The following is a 15,486-nucleotide window of genomic DNA, read 5'->3' as shown; positions in this document are numbered from 1 at the left end:
ATCAAACTTAGCTGCTTGAAACAACACATTTATTATCTCATAATTCTGAAGGTCAGAAGTCCAAAATGGATCTCACTAGGTTAAAATTAACGTGTCAGGAGAGCTATGTGCCTTTCTAGGAGGGAAATCTGTTTTCTTGTTTTTCCCAACTTTGACAGGCTGCCCATTTCCCTGCTTTGTGGTCCCGTCCCATCTTCACAGCCAACAATGGCCAGGTGAGTCTTTCTCATATCACATCGCTCTGACACTAACTCTTCTATCTTCCTCTTCCACCTTTAAGGACCCTTGTGATTGCATTGGGCCCACCTGGATAATCCATGATAATCTCCCTATTTTAAGGTCAGTGGATGAGGAACCTTAATTCCAACTGCAATCTTAATTCTCCTTTACCCTGTGACATAACATTTTCATAGTTTCTGGGGATTAGGATGTAGTCATCTTTGGAGGAGGGGGCTGTTATTCTGTCTACCACAAACATGATACATATTATGGTAGAGATAGTGCTGTGGGAGATGGTTCCAGTCCAAGATTGCAAACTAAATACATGCTGCACCCTCCTCCTCCCATCCTAAATGGTTAGAAATAATGGAAAAGTTATAAAACTAAGTAAATAAATTCATAATCGCCCAGGACAACGAGAGCCCTTGGTGGACCAGAAACCATGAGGAATCTCTGAAAGATGGATGACAGCTGGGAACTTGTCAGAGAAGAAAACCACAGCCCCAAATGTGCGTGTCGCAGCAGACTGTCACAGGAGGTGAAACCATACCAAGAGCACTGTATGCCCAATGAGAGTGGGTGCTGGGAGCTCCTGACAGGACTCTGATTATTCAGGGCGGCACAGCAGGCACCAACAAGCATGTCAGCTACTCCCCCACACACTCCCTCTCCTTGTCTCCTGGGGCCAAGAGACTCCAGCAGAATTATCTGCCTCCAGGCAGGAGCGGTGGATGTGACATCATTAGGTGGGGACAAAGGACAGTGTTCCTGGTGACTGGTACCAGTAGGAGGAAAAGGAAGGACCCACTTGCAGATGAGCTGCCAAAATACCCCACCCAGCAGTATATGCCCCTGCCAGACCCTGACTGACAACACATTGTGATGTATGCCATGACATCGTCTTACATCCCTTTTGCTAAGGAGTGTACAATCAGAGAGGACAAGCAGTCTAACAGGGAATCTCGGATAAAGGATGAACTTCCAACCAATAATCACCAAACATTTTAAGAAAGTCAACATCTTGGAAAACATACTAAATCCAACGTACAGAACTTTCACCCAGTGAAATCTCTCATAGAGCAAGAACAGGACTTTAGAATAATGATAACATTCCTGGAGGCAAAAGGATATCACATTCACTTTTTTAAAAAGCAACTGAAAACTTGAACATGGTTATGAAACAACAAAAATCACCTCAGAAGAACAATCAGAATGAGCACAGCTAAAGGGTATGTGTGTGACCCAGAGGAATGAGCAAATATGTTTTTCTATCACACAGTACAAGATAAAATATGAAAAGCATTTGTTAAAATAAAAAGCTAAAATATTCAGAGGAATGATCTAAAACTTTCAATATCATCCAATAAAAGTTCTGGGGTAGAAAATAGAAAGAATGTGAGAGAAAGTTATATTTGAATAAATGAAAGAAGAAAATGTCCCAGAATTGAAGAAAACCATGAATTTTCAGATCGAAAGGGCCACCAAGTGCCAATCAGGATCTTTTTGGCACCAAACGTTAGTTTTAAAACTAACATGCAGATCTAATGGGATGCAATTTCAGACGTCATGATAAGGAGGAAATCCTGAAAACTTCCAATGAGGAAAAAAAAAAAATGAACTACAAAGGTATAAGAATCATATTGACATTACATCTCTCACTGAAAAACAGGACGCAAGAAGAAAAGAGAGAGGGTTTTTCAAAATTCAAAGGAAAAACACCTTTGAATCTAGAATTATATAAACAGCCCCACCATCATTCAAGGGTGAAAATAAAAAGACTTTTTCAGTTGGGGGCAGGGTTCAAAAAGTTTATCACCTACAGACTTACTCTGAAATAAATAAGAAAAGAGGATAAATCAGCATTAAGAAAAATGAGTTCAAGAGGAAGAGGCGAGAGGCAAAAACAATGGTGAAAACAAAGACTTCAGTAAATTTGTTCAAACTAAAGAGTAGGACAAAATAGACCGGAAAAAAAAAGAGGAATAAAAGAAACATTGAAAGGATAAGAGCCCCGGGAGCTGGTGGTGAAAGATGGTGAGGGCAGCACCTAGCCCACAAAGTAAGAGAGGTCTTAGGGACTATGGACCCCAAAACCACAGGATTTGCAGAATTTAATCAGAATGTGAAGACCTTGCAAAAAAAAAAAAAAAAAACACCCCTGAAAACAACCAAAGTGATAATGTATCAAGAAATACATTGGCCTTGGCAGAATTATATGAAGATGAAGTGAAACAAAAATCTTCCAAATCTGATAGAACTAAAGTTAGTCTTAAAAACTGCATGAACACCATCTCAAAGGTTTTCCTGCTATTGAAGATGTGGTCACTTGATTAATATAAGGTGCTGACCAGCACGTCACGCCACTGTAAGGTTCTTTCTATTGAAGTGAACGTGAATAGTGGATTACAGATAATTTGGCCTTTTACTGGGAAAATTGTGAATGAATTTTTTCAAAGAGACAAAGGAATATGGGACTGTCCCTCTGAACAAAGCCTCAAGACCTTTCGGTGATGATAAATCTGAGTCATCTACACTTAGAGGATACAGATCGGGTATTCCTTTTGTAAGCGGTCTGAATACATGTAATGGAGAAATCAGCTGCAGACTTTGCATAAACTGTGGGGCAACAATTTCAGTTTAGATGGTGGAGAAGTGAGACCTTACAATGACCTAACACATGCTTAATTTCTGGAGTCTGTTAAGGGAAAGGTGATTCTTATTGCATGCATGCCTGAAATTCAACAACTTACACGTATTAGAAATATTTTAAAGTGGCATTATTGCTGGCAGAAGATTTAAAACAGGTTCCCCCAGGAACTTCTGCAACTGGTTCACGTAGGCCAATTTGGATATGGAAGACCATCAAGTCAAGAAGACATAAAACTTAGGAAAAGGTTCGAGACTTTTAGTGGAGAAAATAAAGTCTTACATCTGAAATAGGCCTCCTTCCTCCCCAGAAATGGAGGAGAAGTCAATTCTTAGGGCAGTTTTTTTCCTAACGATGATTTAGTGCCAATGACAAAAATTCAAATCAGGTTAGCAGATGAGAGCCGTTTGATACAAAGATGCAACAGTGAGCACAGACTTCATTGGCAAACAGAGAGCTAACTGATGAAAGCCTGACACACAAAGCAGATATTCTTAACACTGTGATACTCCAGCAGCTATAATAATGTTACTCATATCCATGCAGTAGCAGGTAAGAAAATAGTGTGATATTAATAACACTTCCAGCATAAACACAATCAAGTTATTTTTATTACTTTTACAGATACATTTTGGGTTTGTTTTTATTCTATCTGCAGCCTCATTATAGATAAATTTGTATTAGGGATAGATCTTGAGATAAATATGTTGAGTTTTTAGTTTGCAGGGCTGGCTAATGTTGATAGGTTTTAAACGTCCAGGCAAACCAATTTGTTACATGCTCAGTGTTAATGTAACAACATTTATTTGCAGGGAAAAAATGAACAAAACCCCTTTTTGATAAACGCATTTGATTAAATTTGCATTAAAGTTTCTTTTTCCTTTTTTTTTCTTAAATTTTTTATTGGAGAATATTGGAGAACAGTGTGTTTCTCCAGGGCCCATCGGCTCCAAGTTGTCCTTCAATCTAGTTGTGAAGGGCGCAGCTCAGCTCTGGTCCAGGTGCTGTTTTCAATCTTATTTGCGGAGGGCGCAGTCCACCATCCCATGCGGGAGTTAAACCAGCAACCTTGTCAAGAGCTCATGCTCTAAACAAACTGAACCATCCGGCTGCCCCTCCAGAGGCTCAGCGGAGGCTCAGTGGCAGCTCATTGTCTTCAATCTAGTTGTCTTCAATCTAGTTGTGGAGGGCGCAGCTCACTGGCCCATGTGGGAGTCGAACCGGCAGCCCTGTTGTTCAGAGCTGGTGCTCTAACCAACTGAGCCATCCGGCCAACCCCAATGTGTTCGAGTTTCTTGTTGCTGCCTTGGCCAACAACCATTAAGAAACCTTTTTATCAAGTAAATTGAAGTTTTTGTGATACATCCTGAAAAGTGTCTATTTTCTGATTTTAAAACAGTTTGATCATACAATAATTATTTCTGCTACTAAGATTTTATACATCCTTTTTACTTATTGATTTAGCTGTATTACTAGTATCAAAAAATACAGTTCAGCATTGTATTTTATAGAGCGATGACCATCATAAACTAGAAATAAAAGACATAAAGGTCAGCGATCCTTGAGAAGCTGTGGTAAACAGCACTTTAAAGTTGAATAATTACAATGCCTCCCAGAACCTATCTTGATCACATACATTTACACATTCAACACATTTTTCTAGGGGAACCATTATATATACTAAACACTGTCCTAGCTGCCTAATCCAGTACATATTCTATTCCAAGACAAAAACTAGTGTAGAAATTTAGGAATTTTTTTTTTTTCAGGCATGCTGGATCTACCAAATGGTAAGCATAAATGTTTGCATTTCTGCTAAAACTGCGTATTTCCAAAATGAGGCATGCTATATTAGGAATGATAGAAAAAGCTTTCTTTCCTTCCCAGACACCACTTCATCTTTGGTGACTCCTGGTTAGTTTCCTATTGCTGCCATAACAAATTACTACAAACTTAGTGGCTTGCAATAACAGGTTTACCACCATCTGACAATTCTATAGGTTAGAAGTCTAACATGGGTCTCGCTGGGCTAAAATCAAGGTCACAACAGGCCTGCATTCCTTTCATGGGCCTCTAGGAAAGAGTCATTTCTTTACCTTTCCAGCTTCTAGACGTTGCCTGCATTCCTTGGCTTGTGGCCGCCTACTTCCATCTTCAAAGCCAGCAATGCTGCATCTCTCTGAGCCTTCTGTCATCACAGCTCTCTGACAACAGCCAGGAAAGGTTCTCCGTATTTAAAGGACTCATGTGATTAGATTGGACCCACCAGATAATTCATGTTTATCATCTCCAACCCCCTCTTAATGTCTGGAGTAACTTTAATCACACCTACAAAGTCCCCTTTGCCATGTAAAATAACAGGTTCCTATCACAGGTTCCTTCAGGAGGCTCCAAGGGGGAATCAGGTCTTTGCTTCTTCCAATCTGTAGAGCAGGGGTGTCCAAACTTTTTTCAACGTTTTTTACCAAGGGCCATATGCGGTAAAATACACAAACAGCCGGGCCACTCACTCGAGGTGAAGTACATTTTGCCTCACCTGGTTTATTTAAGTAAACTAAATATATTTTTGGAATTTGCTGCGGGCCAATTAACAATGGATTGTGGGCCACAGTTGGCCCGCGGGCTGCAGTTTGGACACCCTTGCTGTAGAGGCTTCTGGCATCCCTTGGTTCATGACCCTTTCACCCCAATCTCTGCTTCTGTCCTTACATTTTTCTACGACCAACTTTTGTTTTTCTGCCTCCCTCTTATAAGGATTCTTGTGATTACATTTGGCCTCCCCCAGGTAACCCATGCTAATCTCCTTATCTCAAGTTGCTTCACAATCTCATCCACAATGTCCCTTTTGCCATATAAGGTAACATATTCACAGATTTGGGCATCAGGACATGGAAGGCCATTATTCTGCATGCCACGGTCTCCCTTTGCCCCAAAGAGTCACACCCATCTCAAATAAATCCACCCCCTCCAAAGGTGCTCAAAAGTCGCAATCCATTACAGCATCAGCTCAACATCCAAAATCTTATCTAAATCTCACCGGCTTAAAAGTCCCACATCTCGGGCGGCCAGATGGCTCAGTTGGTTAGAGCATGAGCTCTTAACAAGGTTGCCGGTTCAGTTCCCGCATGGGAAGGTGGGCTATTCCTCCTGCAACTAAAGATTGAAAACGGCAACTGGACTTGGAGCTGAGCTGCGCCCTCCACAACTAGATTGAAGGACAATGACTTGGAGCTGATGGGTCCTGGAGGAACACACTGTTCCCCAATATTCCCCAATAAAAATTAAAAAAAGAAAGAATTAAAAAAAAAATGTTCCACATCTCATTATGTAAATTACCTAAATCAAGTATGATGAAAATTTTGGTGTGATTCCTGGGGCACAATTCATCTTCATCTGTGCACCTGTGAACCTACAAAACAAGTAATCTGCTCCCAAATATATTAGTAGAACAAGCATAGAAAAAGCATAGTTACAGACATTCCCATTCAAAAAGCAGAAAATTGAATGAAAAAAGGAGCTACCAGTCCCAAGAAATTTAGAAATCCAGCTAGGCACATCCCATTAGGTTTCAAGGTCTGGGAACAATCTTCAGTGGTTTGCAGCTTCATTCTTTGGGTTTGTGACTCCTTCTCAGAGTCGTCTTTCTTTTTTCATGAAAGGTTGCACATCTATGTAGCTGAGTGGTTTTATCAGCTTATTTCTTGCCTGTAGAATTTGGGAGTGGGTGTCCAACTGCTTTCTTTCTTTTCATCCTCTCTCTATCTCTTTCAATTTAAGATGGCAATGTTTCTGCTGACATAACATTCTCAAGAGACGTGTGGGTCTCCTATGTATGTCATGAGAGATAGTAAGCTCTGCCACAGATCTTTCCTAGATAACATTAATACCATCTCTATTTTGGGATATAGGTTTTAATACTAGGAGTGCTAGCAGAACTGCTACAGGATAAATGTGCTGAGTCCACCACCACAGAGAAACCCTTTTCTCAGTGTCATAATATAGTTAGAAGATTATTCATAAGTCTTCCCCTCAGAATAGGAAGCCTTGCTCCTTTTCACTTATTGAAAAACAACTTGGATAATACATAAATACCAGTCAGTCCCAGTTCAAAAAGCTTACCAGGGATAAACTGCACTTTTACAGAAACAAAATCGTCTTCCCAAAGGAATAATTTATTGGGGGAAAAAATGAACATTTTAAATAAAAGGGCATTGTCATGTTTTGGATTAACAAAATGGGAAAAAAATTAACCAAATCTTCTAAAATTATTTCAAATTTTATTCTTGCAGTTTCTATTTATCAGGTAGGTAGAATGCCTATAAGTGCACGTATAAAAATAATTGTCATTTTGGTCTATAATAGTCTTCCAAAATATAGAAGTTTATATTAGGAGAGAAATGAAACATCCAAAAGGGACGAACAATACTTCCACATATGCTACATATGTTTTGCTTAATTTAGAGTTGTTTTCCTGAATTCTTTTTATTGCCGCAGTCACTACCACTTTTAAAATTTATAAACATCTCAGAAAAGATTTTGGAACAATGAGGAGTTAGACAACCATGTATGAGGTCAGTCGCTTTACATGATGTATGTAATCAAAAAGTTTGAAGTGTCTGCTTACCAATGAAGAATGTTTTCACTGAAAAAAAAGATAAGAAATTTCAGAGATTAGAACTGCAAAAAAAAAAGTGATTGCTATCTGCACACATGTCCTGGAGCTAGGATGCCCTCATTATCAACATACACAAATAGTTTCGTCTCCTCAGCAGACAAATTTGAAGAACAGAGGAGCGATGGTGTGGTAATGTACTAGAGGGGTGGTGTACAAACTCTGGAAACAGACTTCTGAGGTTCAAAGCCTCACTCCACCACCTACAAGGGATGTGACTGGGTAAATTACGTAATCTCTCTGCGCCTCAGTTTCTTCATTTGTGCAATGGGTGTTGTCATGCAGGGACTCTAGTCCTGCTCCCTGCACAAGAACGCAGGATATGGTGAGGCCAAAAAGGAACACCCATGGAGCCACAGATAAGGGAGTCGTACCACTATATTCTCGCTGGTTGCTGGGTTGGAGACACAGGAAGCAGGAGCCACACGATCTGCAATCTGCTGTCTGCTTCTCTACCAACCAATCCCACTAGCTAACCGCAATCCGCAGTCTGTTTCTCTGCCAACCAACCAACCCCCTTGCCAGTGTAGCCACGGCAGTTCTATTAGTGGCTAATCGCTACAGCTGGTTACAGCTGATGGCTACCAAGCCACAGCTGATGGCCGTCTGATTATAGCTGATGGCCATCTACTACCTGAGCCAGCACCTTTCCACGTGAGGCCGAGAGCCTGGAAACTGCTCTCTGGGACTCTATCCCCACAGGTATAATAACCTCCTAGGGTTGTTGTGAGAATTGCATGAGATTTTAGTTGTAACATACCTGGCACATAGTAAGCGCTGGGTACATGTTTGTTATATAAATAATAAAATTAACAAAAGAAACTTATTTCTTGGGGGGGGGGGCAAAAATGTGATTGGTAAGAAAAAAAGAAGGTAATAGCAGGACTGGAAAATAAAGTCAAAGATAGCTCTCAGAAATAAAGTGAAAACGTTACAGCACATCCGTAAGGCATACCATGACAGGGAGATGATTTCTACAAAGTAGGTATATGTATGTAAACTCATAGAAATAGGTCTGGCAGGACACTTACCTCTGTGGATGGGACAGGAATTGGGAGAAACAATCAAGGGAACCTCAGCATTATTTTTAATATTTGAATTTTTACTGTGAGATTATATCTATGTGCTACTTATGAAATCAAAAACAAGTAACTTTTTTTTTTTAATCAACATTAAAAAAAAAAAACACAAAGTGCCCAGGAAGCAGTGAGGAGGGAGTGGCTTACTACCACCCCAGGGAGTCGCAGAAGAGATGACGTCAGAATTGGATCTTAAAGGAGGCATTGCCTGAGGAAAGGAGACGTGCTGACTGGGCAGCTTGACAATAAAATGATGTATCTGAGGAATGACGAGACTTTGTACCAACAGAGTGAGGGTGTGTGTGGTTGGGTGGAGAGAGGAGGGAGGATGGGTTTAGGGTCAGTTGTAAAGGGCACAAGTACCACACAAAGCAGGTTGAGCTTTGTGTAGACGAGTGTTTAAGCCACCTAAGGGACATGATCACAAAAGAAGAATCCTCTAGCTGCCAGGCGGAACAGGCACTGCGGGGATAGGAAGGGAGTGACTCTTAGAGACCGGTGAAGGAGGCTGCTGAATTGCCCGATCAAGAATTGCCCCCTAAATGATAAAATAGCATCCGGGTAGGGAGAGAGAAAGGGCTTCGTGTGAGAGATAATAAGGAGGACGGACCAACAGTACTTTTTTCTCAGCATCTACCTCACCTTTTGGGGGTAACTGTACCCTGTTTTGGGGATATCACCTTTTTTTTCACTTTTAGTCCTTGTGCTTTAGGCTCTGGGCTGCAGGGTAGGACACAAGACCTACATCATTAACTCACTCTGTTTCCTCAGGCAACCTTCTTGGAGGAGCACATGACCCTAATCAGGACAATCAGGCCACCAAGACCCCTGAGGGACTTTTGCAAGCAAACTCCCTCCTGCTAGACCAAGTAGTGTGATGGTGAGAGCCTGGGGCTGCCCAGGCCTCCAGGGACCTGGGATGGAGCTGCCCCAGGGGATGCAGAGCCTAGAACTGGATCCTTGGAGCATCTTCAGAGCCCAGAATAAAGCCCACCTTAGCCAGCTGCGCTCATGCACTTGGTATGAGCCAGTGATTTATTTTTTATTTTTGGTCTAAGCCAGGTTAGGTTGGGTTTTCTATTCAGACTGACTCCGAATGAAGAGTACTCAAAATGTCCATAATAATTAGCACTGGGAACAGGGAGAATGTCTGGAGTCCACGGCTCTTAGTCTCAGAGCAAGGAGTGAGGACGAGAGACGTCCTTAGCCACTGCCGGCCCTTCTTAGGGGCGGCCATATCTTCCTGATTTGCTAACTTAGCAGAATCTAAGGCCGTAAGACCCTGGAAGGGGTGGGCCATACCAGTGACTCCCGGATTTTAGGACTTCGCAGATTCCACCGATTTGGGAATGTCCTAGATTTCATCAGCAAAATTACAAAGAAAAATCTTAGGGTCCAAATTAGAATTGCCAAATTTTAATTTTGTTAATTAAAAACGTTTAAAACAAACAAAGAACTACTACCTTCTACCATCATCATCATATCATGAAAGAAACAACATGTTGCCACACACAGAAAAAAAAAGATAACTTTAGAATAAAAGATAGCACTTTAACATGAACCCTTTTGGTTTTGTTAAAAGATACTACGTTGTACTCAGTTCTCTCACTGTGTCTCAGATACATGAAAACTTTTTACCAGCAACCCCATCTGCTTAGCGGCCTAGCGCAGAAGCCGTGCCCTTCAGCAGGGTCCCCAGCCCTCCGCCCTCATCCACATCCGTGGGACAGGGAAGTCTGAACAACACAGGGTCCTAGGTGGCCCCAGCAGGAAGAAGGAGAATCCTAAACCTGGTAGGAGGATTAAAGATCCCAGGGAAAGGCCCCACTCGGGCAGGGAGGACCTGACAAGGGAAGGAAGCCACAGCAGAGAGTGGCATTCGGGCAGGCTTGAGGGAAACATCCCAGTCCCAGCACTGGCCGACCCCCCGCAGCCCTCTCCCCAGACGACCATCTGAGGGGCTGCCACGCTGGGTCTAATGAAGGTGGTGGCAGAGACTTGGAACTGTGAGAGGCAAGTCCCCCTCCAGAGCCACAGAAGCCTCCTTGGGGATTCAGCATCAACAGAGACTGGGGCTATGGCAGGGACATGGCCGTGGGCTCTTGTGCTGCAGGGAACAGTAGCTCACTGAGCTCAGCTGAGGTAAGGGAAGGTGTGAGCCTATAGGATGCCCAGATGGGATTCTCTCCCCTCCACATCTCCTTCCTGGGGAGGTGCTTACCTGCCCACCCCATGAGCTGGGTTAGTAGGAGGGAGTTTTCGATGAGTCGCTCTGTTAGCAGAAATACACACTGCAGTGGTGCAGTCAGTATCAGAAAACGCTCTAAACATCCCCAACCTTCCGCGTGACACCTACCTCCCTTAAAGGGAGACTGGATGGAACCAGCTGGCTGAGAGCCAGGACCTGGGGCAGGACAGCAGGAGCACACGACTGAGGGAGAAGGAGGAGAGTGAAAAAAGGAGGAAGGAAGGCTCTGGAAGCGGGGCTCCCGATGGCCAATCAAGGCAGGCAGAATGGACTGATAGGAGACCCAACGGGAAAAGGAAAAGGTTCCTTGCACCCTGCTGTGGACTCGGCACGTACACGAAGGGTGGACACAGATTCACCCAAGAGCATACTTTTTTCGGCAGTAGGCTCTGCCTTTCCATGCTTCCAACATTAAGGACTGACTGAGTTAAGGGGTTATCTAAAGACACACAGGGCACATCAAGGAAGCCAAAGACTTCAAGAACCCAGATTCCAGCACAACCAGGCTTCATGAAGGGCTACATGATAGGTTTGAGGGAGTCCCAGGCCCTCAGCAAATTAAAATCCTCAGGTCTTCATTCTGTCTCCTCTCTGCCCTTGTCAACTTTCAGATGCTGCCAACTCACACCATCTCTCCTTTACATGCCACCCAAGTTCCTGAGACACCCAAGGTCTGATCAGCTCCAAACATCTGTCTCAGTGGGACCCTAAGCCATGATCTCTGGCCGGTCTAGAATCACCTGACCTTGAGCTAGGTATCCATCAGCTAAGGCATAGAATGGTGGGGAGGGGCTTCTGGGTAGGCACTATAAGTACAGCAGTTGCCTTTAGGTGTGGCAGGGCAGGCACCCTGATTGACGTAGCAGGTACAGCTGGCATGAGGGCCAGTTCTGTCTCCAGAGTGGCTGTCAGGAGCTACAGCACCTTTGCGTCACCAAGCATTGTAGCTTCCCACCAGATATACATCCAATTCCAGCTCTATCTTTCTTTTTTATTTTTTAAAATAGTGAGTCCAGTTTGTTTTTGTCTTGTTTTGCTTTTAATTTTATTGGGGAATATTGGGGAATAGCGTATTTCTCCAGGGCCCCTCAGCTCCAAGTCGTTGTCCTTCAATCCAGTTGTGGAGGGCGCAGCTCACCGGCCCATGTGGGAATCGAACCAGCAACCCTGTTGTTCAGAGCTTGTGCTCTAACCAGTTGAGCCATCCGGCTGCCCCCTCCAGCTATATCTTGAACCCCAGATCTCTGCGGTCAAGTGAGGCTGAGTGACCTAAGATCCTGCAGTCCCATGCTCCTGGGGCCCAGCCCTCCCCTCCACCACCCACCACCGCCATATCAGAGAAGCCGAGAATGCATGCCAAGTCATATGCACTGGGTTGTTTATTGTCACATTGCTCATGGGACAGGGGTGAGAGGGGCAGGGGAGCCCTCAGACAGACAAGTGGAAGAAGGGGGGAAATGGGAAACATCTATTTTCCAAATTCTGTTCTTCCTCCCAGCATGTGATGGTGGGGGCTCGGCCACCAGCAGGACTCCCTTAGATGCAAGCACAGTGCTGCGTGAGAAGGTTGGGCACCGTCTCGTACTTGAAAGAGTAGCCTCCATCCGAGGTGGTGCGGACACGGAGGGGCCTCATGGTTCCCGGGAGAGCAGCACAGCAGGGCTGGGCCCCTGGCACCAGAGAAAGGAGCTGGACAGGGGTAGGGGGAACCCCAGGGAACGGGAGAGGCCCGTCTGGTTGGGTTGGTGGCCCACAGCCACCGTGACAATAGTGGAAGATGAAACTGGGAGGGTGCACGATCCACTGTTCCCAGCCCAGCTCCTGGAAGGAGATGTTGAGGGCTGCCCTGTGGCAGTGGGCATGGGCAGCGGGCTCCTCTGGAGGCCTCTGCAGCAGGCGCAGTGCGGAGGGAGACCAAGGCCAGGGCAGCGGGGGAGTCGAGCGTCGGGCTCTTTCCCCTCGGCTAGGCGGCTTGGCCCGTGTGTGGGCCACCAGGAAGGGTGTGGTCTCAGGCTTGGCTGAGCAGGAACAGAGGGGACAGCGCAGCAGTAGCACCAGGACAGGTTGGGTCAGCAGAGGGAGGGCAGAGGCAGCCAGGTTTAGCACAGCCCAGCGAGGAGGTGCCTGGCCCAATGACACCGGCACCGCTATGGGACCCCCGGATGACAGAGCCAGCAGGTCTAGCAGGGGCCCAGAGCTATTGGAGGCCGCTGTGCCCTGCCTGTCCAGTCCCATGTGAAACCACAGCTGGGCGGAAGTCACCTGGCGGCTGCGTGTGTGATGGGATGGCCGGAACATGTATGTGAAGAGGCCGTCCTCAGCCTCCCGGGCCAGCTCTCCCGCCGCTGGCTGGTCCTCACAGCTGGCACCTGCAGGAGACAGAGGGAAGGGAGAGGGCAGCCCTGACTGGAGGGACGCAGCTGCCATTCGTGAGCCTGCCCAAACTCCACTAAGTGCTCTGCCAGACTCAGGACGCCCCCCAGTCTGGGGAGAACTGACAGACGCTCCTTTTCTGTTACTTCATCACAAAAGGACTTAAAAAGTACAAGACATTGCCAACTTCTCTCAAGTGTTTTTACCAATTAATATACCCATCAGCAATGTGTAAGAAGCCCTGACACTCTACCTTCACCAACACTTGGAATCGTTAGTTACACTTAAATTTTTTGTTCATCTTAAAGTGTGAAAGGGCACCTTGTATGGCATGTAGGCAGGCATTTGTAGGATTACTCTTCATATCTTTTTACGTGTCAATAATAGTATATAACAAAATTTTTAAGTAACTCCACTTTAATAAGATAGGTTAACACCAAAAAGAAGGAAGAGGAGGAGAAAAGACATAGCTGAGAATAAAGGACAGTGCTTTCTAAGAAAGTGCAGTTGGCATCCTTACCCTGACAGGTATACAAACTACACTAAACAACCATGGACCAGCACCAGGTGAAGGTCTGGCAATTGGGGCTATACTGCTACATGGATTATCTCATGGATAACATCACAACGACCGACCCATTTTGTAGATAAGGAAACTGAGGGTTAGAAAGGTGAAGTGACATTGAACTACTAAGTGGCCATTCCGGGATTCCACCTGATCCCAAAGCCACACTTACCTACTGTGCTGCAGGGGGACTGAAGCACAGGGAGGCAGGGGTCCTAAGAGAAAGGTGAGCCAGATTACAAGAAAGTCCAGCCAGAGCAGGCCTTTACTCATTGAGTCAGTGGAACATGGGGCGGTGAGAAAGGAACTCAAGAGAACGTAGACTAGTTTCCCAACAAATATTTCTCCTGCATCTCTGTTATTTCTCTAGTCTCAGCTACTTGGGGCTAAAGAAAGGTTCAGAACAGGGAGCAGGGGCAGAAATAGGAGGAAAGTGGCAGGAAGAGGCCACGCCCAGATATCGCTGACTCTAGAGACCCTTAGCCTCCCAGGAGACTATCTCCCGGCTACCTCGTATGAGCCATGCACTCTAAGTGCAGCATCTCCCCAAATCCTGAGCGGTAGACAGTATTGCCCATTTTATACATGAGGATACAGCAGTTCAGGGAGATTTAGTCATTGGCCCATTGTTGCAAAGCCAGTTGAATAGCAGGTCTGGGATTCAAACCCAGATCTGCCTGCCTTCCAAGCCCGTGCTGTCCCACACTGCTTCTCAAAGTCACCAGTTCCCCACCCTCATTACCTGTGGCTGGGAAAAGGATGGCCTGGGAGACATCCTCCTCCTCGGGCTCAGAGCCCCTGCGCATGGAGCCCCCCACAGCATGTCTTCGGGGCAAACGCCTGACTCCAAGATCTCTACTTTCACGAGTCACTGCTGGGGACCCCAAGGCATCCAGGAACAGGGCCCTCACTTTTGCCAAGACAAGTTCCCGGTCCACCTCCGGCCCATGGCAGCTATGCCCCCGCTGTGGGGCCACCAGCAAGAGGAGTAGCAGTGGCAGCCGGGGCAGCATAGCTCACCTGTCCGTGACAATGGCGAACCCACAACCTGCCCTGTGCCCCTCTGTCAGGGTCTGCCCAGGACCTCCCCCACTCTCCCTTCCCCATCCCACCACCTGCCTTCTTCTACGCTTCTCATCCCAGTCTTCCCTAGGCCTTCCCACACCCTGCAGTCCGAGTTGCCCCTGCCATGGCATTGAGGCCTCCTATCTCTGACGCAGATGTCTGTGACCCTGAGCCTTATCTCCCACTCCCGCCAGGAATGTGGGGGAGGGGGCTGGTGAGGGTTTTTCACCCCAAGTGACCTGACTCTCGCATACAACCCCTTCCCCCTACACACACACACACACACACACACAGAGTCACATCCCAGCACCCAGCACAGAAGTGACATCAGGTGGAACAGGAGGCTGGGAGCTGTGGCCTGCCAGCTCTTAAAAGTGTTATTTGTTAAGGTGACAGAACACACCAGCCCCTCAGACCTTCTGGGGCCCCTTTCAGACAAACAGCTGCTGGGTCAGTCATGGGGGGAAGGGCTGAGGCTGGAGCTAGAACTGGGGTTAGTGCGGGGGGCAGGTGGTCCCGCCTGCTCTAAACTTAGCCTGGAGGAGCCAGTCTGGGCTCTTGTCTTCCAGCTGTGTCATCAGAGAATATTTTTGGGATTGGCAGCTGCAGGCGCCTCTG

At 45.8% G+C, this 15,486-nt stretch overlaps 1 protein-coding gene and 1 pseudogene across 2 annotated transcripts; one reads left to right on the top strand and one right to left on the bottom strand.

The window, feature by feature from the left end:
- The first annotated feature begins 207 nt into the window (after positions 1–207).
- Positions 208–12,123, top strand: LOC109452648 (UBX domain-containing protein 2B-like; annotated as a pseudogene).
- Positions 12,124–12,226: 103 nt separating this feature from the next.
- On the bottom strand, positions 12,227–15,384 carry INHA (inhibin subunit alpha). Of its 2 annotated transcripts, XM_074313911.2 has the most exons (3): positions 14,546–15,384; positions 13,976–14,018; positions 12,227–13,234 (listed from the first exon to the last, which is right to left on the bottom strand). In XM_074313911.2, exons 1-3 carry the CDS (start codon positions 14,624–14,626, stop codon positions 12,402–12,404), a joined length of 957 nt encoding a protein of 318 aa, XP_074170012.2. In that variant the 5' UTR covers positions 14,627–15,384; the 3' UTR covers positions 12,227–12,401. The 2 variants fall into 2 exon arrangements, with proteins under 2 accessions (XP_074170012.2, XP_019597372.3); XM_019741813.3 differs by lacking the exon at positions 13,976–14,018.
- Between the last annotated feature and the right edge of the window lie 102 nt (positions 15,385–15,486).

The sequence above is a fragment of the Rhinolophus sinicus genome, chromosome 17, assembly GCF_057876585.1.
Source record: "Rhinolophus sinicus isolate RSI-liver-muscle chromosome 17, RSI-T2T, whole genome shotgun sequence".
Taxonomy (NCBI): Eukaryota; Metazoa; Chordata; class Mammalia; order Chiroptera; family Rhinolophidae; genus Rhinolophus; species Rhinolophus sinicus.
The sequence above is the reverse complement of the archived record's forward strand: the minus strand, read 5'-3'. Positions and strand labels throughout refer to the sequence as shown.